The 10,595-nt window shown below is 44.0% G+C and overlaps 1 protein-coding gene across 8 annotated transcripts in view; it reads left to right on the top strand.

Moving 5' to 3' along the window:
- The window catches only part of SHROOM3 (shroom family member 3), a 197,439-nt gene extending 187,128 nt beyond the window's left edge, over window positions 1-10,311 (top strand). For all 8 annotated transcript variants that reach the window (XM_060299510.1, XM_060299511.1, XM_060299509.2 and 5 more), the window contains 2 exons: window positions 4,325-4,597; window positions 8,624-10,311. In XM_060299510.1, coding sequence (XP_060155493.1) covers window positions 4,325-4,597; window positions 8,624-8,989 — 639 coding nt within the window. In that variant the 3' untranslated portion in view covers window positions 8,990-10,311. The remainder of the gene's footprint in view (window positions 1-4,324; window positions 4,598-8,623) is intronic.
- Window positions 10,312-10,595: the final 284 nt, after the last annotated feature.

Genomic DNA, 10,595 nt, shown 5'->3' on the forward strand with positions numbered 1-10,595 from the left:
ACTGGAATGAAGAATACACCAAATGGAATCAATAGCAGAATAATTGAGGCAAAAGAATGAATAAGCATGCTGAAAAACAGAATGGTGGAAATCACTGCGGCTGAAGAGAATAAAGAAAAAATGAAAAGAAATGAGGACAGCCTCAGAGACGTCTGGGACAACATTAAACAAACCAACATTTGCATTATTTGGGTCCCAGAAGGAGAAGGGAGAAAGGGCCTGAGAAAATATTTGAAGAGATGATAGCTGAAAACTTCCCTGACATGAGAAAGGAAGCACTCAAGTCCAGGAAGAGCAGAGAGTCCCATAGAAGATAAATGCAAAGAAGAACATGCTCAGACACATATTAATCAAACTGACAAAAAAAGACAAAGGAAAAAATACTAAAAGCAACAAATAACATACAGGGGAATCCCCATAACATTATCTGCTGATCTTTCAGCAGAAACTGCAGGCCAGAAGGGAGTGGCATGATATATTTAAAGTGTTGAAAGGGAAGCACCTACAACCCAAAATACTCTACCCAGCAAGGCTCTCATTCAGATTCGATGGAGAAATCAAAAGCTTTACAGACAAGCAAAAGCTAAGAGAATTCAGTACCACCAAACCAGCTTTACAGCAAATCCTAAAGGAACTTCTCTAGGCAGTAAAGAAAAGGCCACAACTAGAACCAAGAAAATTATGAATGGGAAAGCTCACGGTATGTAAAGGCAAACATAAAGGTAGGAAATCATCCACACACAAATATGATATCAAAACCAGCAATCGTGAGGAGAGTACAAAGGCAGGATATCGGAAATGCATTTCAAATTAAAAGACCAGCAACTTAAAACAGTCTTGCACATATATAGACTGCCATATCAAAACCTCATGGGAACCACAAACCAAAAACCTACAGTAGATACACACACAGAAAAGAAAAGCAATCCAAACACAACACTAAAGATAGATATCAAATCACAAGAGAACAAAAGAGGAAGGGAAGAAAAAAGATCTTCAAAAACAAATCCAAAACAATTAACAAAATGGCAATAAGAACATACATGTTGATAATTACCTTAAATGTAAATGGATTCGATGCTCCAACCAAAAGACATAGACTGGAACGAAATAATGCCATTTGCAGCAACATAGATGGACCTAGAGATTATCATACTAAGTGAAGTAAGTCAGACAGAGAGACAAATATCATATGATATCACTCATATGTGGAATCTAAGTTTTAAAAAATGAAACAAATGAACTTATTTACAGAACAGAAACAGACTGACAGATATTGAAAACAAACTTATGGTGACCAAAGGGGAAAAGTGGGGGGAAGGGATAAATCAGGAACTTGGGATTAACATATACACAGTACTATATATAAAATAGATAAGCAACAAGGACCTACTGGTATAGCACTGGGAAATCTACTCAATATTCTGTGATAAACTATATGAGAAAAGAATCTAAAAAAGAATGAATATATGTATAACTGAACTACTTTGCCATATACCTGAAACTAACACACCACTGTAAATCCACTATACTCCAATAAAATTAAAACGAAAAACCAAAAAAACCCAACATGGTCTCCAGAGGAAAGACTGAATGGGCTAGACTCTGAACCTGATGGCTGTTCAGCTGTGTCAAATTCTTTGACCTGTCCTTACCCATCAAACCCTGCTCGCTTGGTGGCTGCCCTTCCAGCACTGCTGACCCATAACCTTTAATTAAAGCCAGGACTTGGACATTTCAAGGATATTATGAACCCCTAGATTGAAGGAGCCTGAGAAAATTAGTGCACCGAGTTCAGTGGAAACTCAGGAAGAGTTCTCCCCCCTCTTCACCACTCACCCCATGTGAGGACAGACTTACCTTTACTGGTTTAAGCTCATTTGCAAATTAAAAATCATCACATCTATTTCTTAAAATGCCAGCTACTGAGAGCCATAATGAGGATTTTTTAGAATGGAGTTCCTTCCAGAAATGACACAATATTAGTTTCAAAAGAAGTCGTATTTATAGGAATAACGGAAAACATGAAGCTGTTGCTTTCTTTTCCTTCTACTCTGGTTTTTTTAATTCCTTTTGTAGAAAGTATATTACTCAAGATGTGAGGTTGAAATGGATCCCAAAACGTTGGAATAAGCAGAAGGCCTTTTCCTGAGGTTGAAGTGATAAGAATGTTGTTGCTTAGTTAACTAGCTCTTGGATTTGGCATAACCTGGTTTTCTATAAGAAAGTACCCTCTGGTAACATTCAGAGTGGCAAGCCTAGGAAATGCAAGCTACGAGGCTTAAAATCTCCTGGGCTGACTTCACGTAGATGTCAGTCTCCCTCCTCGTCTATCTGAAAGACAGGAATGGTGACATTTGACTTGTGGAACCCTGTCCAGCAGGGATATTGGGAGATGTAACAGCAAGTACTATTTATTTTCCCTCCTTCTCTCCATTCCAGTATCCCTGTCATTCTCTTCATAGGAACAGAGAGCACAGTGCAGATCGTCACCCCCGCTAGGCATTTTCCTGGAGGTATCTAGCAGGTTATTTTGCAGGCAAATACCATAGCTGCCAGCCAGAATTGTTGTTTAGAAAATGATGAGTTTTCCAGGGGAATATAAGGAAAATTAAACAATATTCTCTCCCACCTGCATTTTTCTGAGCTCAGACTCTTCAGTTAAGGAATAATATATACTGTACATTTTTTTTCCACTATTAAAATTGTCTTTTGTATCCACTTTGTCTTAACTGCTTGTAGAAAGCCAAAGATTATAACCCATAATGAGTCGGTGCAGCAGATGGGAATGTTTTAAGCCCCCTTCAGTCTCTGGGATTAGGCGAGTTGAGAAGACAGTAAGATGTCACCGTTAAAGCCAGAACTTGAACATTTCAAGGACATTGGGAACCTTGCTTGGTTGAAGTACCTCTGGTAGTCCAGCTCCAAGGTGGGGGCAGATGGTGGAGAAATAAATATTTTCCTTATCATTGTGATTATTGTATTCTCTGGTGCACATGTTGAAGAAACAGTACACAAAGCTGTCAGTACCCTTCAGTTTGGTTATTCAAAAATATTTCTTTTTCCCTTTTTTTCTTCCTTCCTTTAAAATGAAGATTTACTCTAACATAGAAATTGTGACCCTGTTTTCTTCCAACTGAATTCACACAGCTTGGGTTTATGTACACACACACACACACACACACACACACACACACACACACACACACACACACACACACACACACACACACACACACACACACACACACACACACACACACACACAGATTTTGAGCTGGAACCTTGTTAGTGGTAAAGAAGTAGGTTTTAACCAAAAAAAGATGATGTTCTTTTTCCCTATGGCTACCTCAGGCGAAGAGAAAAATGACTAAAAAGCCATGGAGTCTAATTTCTCTTGCAACAAAGTAAGAGTAGATGCTTCATACAAATGAAGTCAGAGTTGAAGCCATTAAGACCTCTGCTTCGTTCCTTCAGTTAAGCACACTGGGTATTTGTGTAATCCTGTTTCACAGTATGGAGGTTTGTAAGTAAGGTGGCAGATTACATAGCCCTGCTCACTGGAGACCGTGGGTGCAGGACAGAACAAGGGACTGAATTCTGAATAAAGGTCTCATGAATATTTACAATGGTTGCAAGGGTGGCCCCAAAGTCAGGCTGCCTGAGTTCACGGCAGCCCCACCCACCAGCGTAGGTGTCTTAGCCTCACTTCCCCTCCCTAAGTCGAAGTTTCCTCGGCTAGCGCACTATGCAGCTAAAGTAGTATCTACTACAAGACAGCTGGGAAGACCAGGTGAGGTAATCCACGGACTTCCTCGCAGTGTTCGGCTCATGGTATTTCCTCCATGAATGGTATCTGTGACTAATACTCAGCTCTGTGATCTTAGGCAATTCCCTAATTCCTTTGACTCTTGTCCGCTCCACTCGTTAAACAAGAATATTTACCCTGCCTGCCTACGGTATTGTTGTGAGCATCAAATGAGAACACGTATTGAAAAGACTTTTAAAAGTGAGTAGTTAACAAACCAGTTGGGAAGAGAGCGCTGTACACAGCACGACACAACTGGAAAACATTCCGAGGCAGTGTGTAACCACACATTGGCCTGTGAGGACTGAACAGGTTCAGAGAAGGCAGTTGTAGACATTCAGGGAAAGGAAGGAAGACTGTGGCCTTATGTTGGGGGCGGTCCACGCAGAGTGGAGGGGGGCCTCCAGCTGAGCCTCGAAGACGAGACAGGAAGGATGCAGCTGGGAGAAGTGGATCCTGCCCTCACTTACCAGTCAGCTGGCTAAGTTTTGCTATGCGTCTCCTCTCTCGTTCCAGGCGGAGTTGATTGGAAGCCTCACCCACAAGCTTGAGACCCTCCAGGAAGCCAAGGGGAGCCTGCTGATGGACATCAAGCTCAATAACGCCCTGGGGGAAGAGGTAGAGGCCTGGATCAGTGAGCTCTGCAAGCCCAATGAGATCGACAAGTACAAGATGTTCATCGGGGACTTGGACAAGGTGGTGAACCTGCTGCTCTCCCTCTCGGGACGCCTGGCCCGCGTGGAGAACGTCCTCAGCGGCCTTGGTGAAGACGCCAGTAACGAGGAAAGGGTAGGCCGCCTAACAATTCCGCTCAACGCTTTACCTGCCCGAGCCCATGTACCCAGAGAAGCATGATTAGACAGGAGCCTTTCTAGAGACGGTCACCATCTCTCCGGGGCAGGGAGAGACCCCAACGTACAGGGAACAGAGGAGAAGGATCTTGCACGCCAAGATGTCCTGCTGACCCCTCAGCCTCAGGGATACTTAGGAAAGTTAAAAATGTGGGTGCCAGAGTTTCTTTCCTTCCTTTTTATCCCAGAAAAAGGAAAGGTAAAAGCATGATGGGGGTTGACATTAAAAAAAGGGAGAGGGATAACACAACTGTTCGGGATGAGGACAGGGCTCCCGGGAATCTGCAGGCGAGGGGCCACGGGCACTTGGTGAAGATGCACCCGCTGTGTCCGTGGCAGCCCTTACCGGAATAACTGGTAGTGACAGCAGTGGCGATCCCAGATAGAATCTAAGTCCTCCCTCTGGGTCAGACGCTGTGGGCTTAGACACACTGTAGGTGCAGTCTCATAGAATCCTCACAACGGGCCAGTAGGCAGCAGCGCCAGGACAGGAGTCGTCCTGCTGCAGCCCCCAAGCGTTATTCACCTCACTGAACTTAATTCCAGAGCTGCAGAGCATTCCTCATGTGCTCCTCTGTACAGCACATATTTACTGAGCATCCGGTACATGCCCCTTTCTGATCTAGGCGCTTAGGATACTCTGTGAACAAAGCAGTCAGGTCCCCACCCTCGTGGAACAAACTTACCAAGGGAGGTCAGGTGATCAACGTAGCTATTTTTCATATACGTGCCGAGGGGATGAGCGCTGCAGCCGTCAAGTGGTTCCTTGGCTTTCTGGCTCCTTCTAGCTACAGCTCTCTCTTTCAGTGCTGTCAGGGATTTCCCAGTTATTCCTCCGAATGTACTGCATTAAAAGGAAAGGTGTCTCTTGTCAAATAGATTTTTAAAGGACTGAAGGAAGTCTAGGTGGTAAGCATTTAGGAATGTGACTCAGCAACCAGGAACTTTCTGCAGCCCCTCTCCCGGCGAGTGCCCTCCTCGTGTAAATGTTCTGGGCCTTCACTTCCTCACCTACAAACCGTCTGACTGTGTTTGCCTCAAAAGTGTTGTCCTTTCCACCTTCCTTTCATCCAGAAAGCAGCTAACAAGAACCTGTCAGATGCCAAGTGCCCCGCGTGCTAGGGCTGAACGCTGCCTAAAAACAGGCCCGCCTTCAAGGAACTCAGCAGTTAGTGAGGAAAACCAACGTAACCAGTGTAGAAGCGGCAGTTGTATTTAGTATGCTGCAGCACAGCGATAAACCCAGAGCCTTGAGAGCACCCCTCATGCGGTGTGGTGGGGTCAGGAAGGACTTCACACAAGTGCCGCTTGAATGGAGTCTAGGGGACTTTCTTAATTCCAGGTGGGCTGAGAGGGAAAGGGCTTTGCCATTTAGGAGGAATGTCATGGACAAAGTCCAGACACCATGGCGTGTTTAAGAATTGGCTTACATGTGGTTGGTATGTCTAGAGCAGAGTGCTTCCTTGATTTACTTGTTTTTAAGGGAGACCAACAAGGGATAATGAAGCCACTGTCCCCCCAGGGCTAGCATCAGTGGGGAAGCCATCACCACCTCTGGACCTGGAGCAGCAGGAGGAAGGGGCCCTTATCAGAACTCTAGCTGTAGCTGACCTGCGGCACTGAGGCCTGGGTGAAAAGTTGTAGCCACCACCCCCTGGCAAGGAGGGAGCCAGGGATAAAGGCCTCAATTTCTTCTCCCTCCCAGCTTCCAGCCTCCTGCCCATGACTGCCACTGGCCAAAACCAGCAGCCAGCAGGGTGCAGTTCCCTAGACATAGAGCAGGGCAGAGGAGGGTGGATCTGAAGGGGTAAACAGTATCCAGTGCAGAAAATAATCACAAAGACCTAAGGGTCGTACTTTAGACTTTAGCCTGTAGGCCTGGAGAGCCATGAACTAATTTCGTGACATAATCAGCCTGGGGAGGGGTGAGAATGATGTTACAGTTGGGAGGCTTATTGTAATGGTCTAGCCAGATGGGTTTAGGCTGTTAATTTGGGCCATTGTCATGGAGATAGAGAATAGGGAGTGACTTAGAGAATGAGTTTGAATTAGCAGGGCGTGTTAGATGAGGGGAAGGATAGAACAGAAGGTAATTCCAAGTCTCCTGTTCGGTCGCTTGGGTGGATGCCACAGGTATCTGAGCTAAGCAATACTGGAGCAGTGCTTACGGGAAGATAAGTTGAATCCAGTTCTGGAACCACTCAGCACTTAAATGCACGTACACGCTCTCAAGTACATATAAGTGCTTGCTCACCTGCAAGATACATCTGTATTCGTTTTTATGATTATTAGTCTTTGTTAAATAAAAGTGTAAATAGGAATAAGGAAAGGAAGAATAAATGGTTCAGTAAATGCCAGATTCAGGATTATAGTTACCAATGAGGGGAGGAGGGGCATCGGGAGAACTATATATAACGCTTCAACTGAGTATTTTGTTTTTAAACTGAAGCAAATATGAAACATGTTCAAGCTAAGATTTGGCACTGTTGATGATGGGCACACAGATCTTATACCATTCTCTGTACAATACTGATGTTTAAAATATTTCATAATTTTTTAAAGGTGAGGAAGAGGTTCTCACTTTTTAACTTACTTCCCTACAGTATTTTGAAGCATGTCTTCATTGCAAATTCAGTCCCTAAGGGTTTCTTTTTTAGGTGTGTTTTTCTGATTAGGAGAAGGAAGCCTATGAAAATGGAGATATTTGTAAGATTAACCTATTAACTTTGCACTTTTCCTCTAGGCGTTATTAGGTAAGACCTGACAGGCCAGTTCAAGGGGAGTTTAGGGCAGAGACACATGAGCCTTTCATAACCCTACCTAAGCTAATCTGTGTTGAGATATCTATTTAAATATTCTTATTTCTTGATTAATTTCCACTTTAAAGTTTCTCATTCACTTTAGCCTGAAGAGTCTGGTTAAATGTAAAATTTTTAAAAATTTTAATGACATTATATGTCAGCGTGTTGAGTAAAAGGCCACATTACAGACTTCTATAAGGTCTGAAGATAATACGCTGTCTTCCCATTGGGTCTGTATGAGAAACTCTCAGAATATGAAATTGCCATCATTGCCAAATAGAATTTCTCTCATGTTAGATTCAGAGGCCGGAAAAATGGAAACTGATTTTTTCGGAGATGGTAAATATGATGTTCCCATTGTTGATTATGGATTGGGGCAGAGGTTCTCAAACTTTAACTGCAAAGAATCGCCCGAAAGGCTCCTTCAACCACAGACCCCTAAGCCCCACACCTCCAGAACTTTTGATTCAGTAGGTGGAAGGGGGCCTGAAATTTTGCATTTCTAACAAATCCCCGGGAGATGCTGCTGGTACCCACTTTGAGAACCACTATAAAATGGAAATACTTGTAAACACTCAAGGTACCTTGATGACTGGCTTTTTTTCCCTTCAGTTGTTTAACTGTGGTAAACTACATATAAGAGTTGCCATCGTAACCATTTTTAGCTGTACAGTTCAGTAGTATTAACTATATTAACATTGTTGTGTAACAGATCTCCAGAACTTTCTCATCTTGCGAAACTGAAACTCTATACCCACTGAAACAGCAACTCCCCCTCCCTTCTCCCCTCGCCCAGAGCCTAGCAACCACCATTCTGCTTCGTGTCTCTATGACTGTAGACTATTCTAAGGACCTCATATAAATGGAATCCTGATTGTTCTTCTAAGTCTAGAAGCCTTAAAGTAAAGCCAGTACCCCAGCCAATTTTAACATAATCTCTCAAATTAAAGCCGCCACATGACTTTATAAGCTAGAGAACCATATATCTGCAACGTAAGGGTAATGAACTGATTTTCAAATGACTGAGTCTCCTTACTTTAGATCGACAATCAAAATAGAAACTTAGACACTGCACCATCCTGAAAAAGGTCTCTCTGCGGGCAGTTCGGTTCTTTTCCCCGTTCTGCTGGCCCTTTGCTGATCTGCTTGTTTCGCCCTGGCAGAGCTCTCTCAACGAGAAGAGGAAGGTCCTGGCTGCGCAGCACGAGGACGCCCGGGAGCTCAAGGAGAATGTGGACCGGAGGCAGCGCGTGGTGCTGGACATCCTGGCCCATTACCTTTCCAAGGAGCAACTCCAGGATTACCAGCATTTTGTGAAAATGAAGTCGACACTCCTCATCGAGCAGCGGGAGCTGGACGACAAGATCAAGCTGGGCCAGGAGCAGGTCAAGTGTCTGCTGGAGAGCCTTCCCTCGGATTTCGTGCCCAAGGCAGGGGCCCTGGCTCTGCCGCCAGGCCTCGCCAGTGACGTGACTGCCGTGGGAGGGTGGACTGTCAGTATTTTTCCAACAGTAACCTCTCCACTTTAACCTCTTCTCCAGGACCCAACGAAAAGCCCACCCCTTCTCTCAACACTATTTAATCTGAAAAACGTTTCAATACAAGCCAGCCTTTAAACTCTATGGGTTATGGGGGTTTTTCTGGATAAAAGGAAAAAATTCCATCCAGGAAAAAGCCTGTCTTTTCCTTCTCGCCCTTCATGATTGATCTGAGAGCTTGAATGCTGCTGGGAACTTACCCCTTTCTGTTGTCACTTCGTGGTAGAAAGAAAATTAATGAAACTGTGCGAACTGATCGGAGGGTGTCTGTTTAGTTTTCCACAGGCTTGAGGCAACATGGATAAGTGCGTGTCACCCTGAGGAATGTACCCACAGTGGCCTTCCCTGCTTGTGGGCAGTGTATCCTGACGACAGGTACGCGTACTTAAGGGTCTGCAACATAAAGCCTTAAAGAGAAACACACACAGGAGAAAACTGTCAAACCTTGAACGTTGTTATTTATATTTTTAAAAATGAAAAAGATCATTGTTTGTGTGCTAACCACTTACTTGATTCTGTTTTGTGGTGGACGTAGACGGTTACATTTGAGCTTTGTATTTTGTGAGAACCTTAATGAAACGAAGAATTCCAAAGACAGTCACATTGAGTGTGGAGACTTTTTTCTTAAACTCTCAACAGTGAGTAGACCTTCAGTGCTTGTCTTAAGCTGAGTATGGGGGAGCCCCGGCTGCCACTGCTGCCAGTCTTCATCACTGTGCTCCCACAGCAGTCGGGAGCACACACGCCTTCCCAGGAAGAAGGCTTTATGCAGCATGGCGAGCGTATCCTTTCCTAGTGCTTCCTATCATTATCACTGGGGTGGAGAGAAAGCTAAATTTTACTAACAAGGACAACTCTCCAACCTGTTGATAAGGAGGCCGGAACCCAAGTCAATTCAAAACTGAATTCATGCTGTCCTCCTATACGAGATTTGAGCTAAATACAACTTCTTTGGTGAGATATTTTAGCAGGCTGTTTTAATGATGCTTTTCAAAAAAGTTTCTTTTCCTAAAATGTCAAAACTTACCAACTACATTTTCACTGAAAACTCCCTCCTTAACCTCTGAAGACTGATTTTGCACTATTCTGCTTCAATAATAACATCTGAGAGGGTACTCGAGAGCCCAAGATGTAAATATTATTAAAATATAGAGAGTGGAAGATGGAAGGAGATGATGGGCCAGCGACCAGGCTATGTTGTCAGCTGCCGGAGATGGCAACAACCCAATACTTTAAGCAGGTGGTGAATCCCAGGCTGTGCTTTAGTTCTGTTGTTGTTTTTACATGTGTTGAATCCTCGGGGGGGGGGGGGTGGCCAACTGTGCTATTTGGGCTACAAGTACTATAGCAGCCAGTCCTAGAGAACTGGGAGAGTGAAGTTCTTAGGAGGGTATCAAATGCTCGTTTTTCTTAGTACATTTTAATTAATGAAAATTTTCTGGTTAAGAACTTCAAAAACGTAGTTTTGACCCCCAATACAGATGTATTTGATGAACTTAGAATCACTAGGCCACCCACAGATTTCTCATGAGCCATCAGCAAAAGCCATTGCTTCATTCTTCGGAGGTTTTACACCGTCAGACTGCATTATAAGACG

Source organism: Globicephala melas, chromosome 5 (genome assembly GCF_963455315.2).
Source record: "Globicephala melas chromosome 5, mGloMel1.2, whole genome shotgun sequence".
NCBI lineage: Eukaryota > Metazoa > Chordata > Mammalia > Artiodactyla > Delphinidae > Globicephala > Globicephala melas.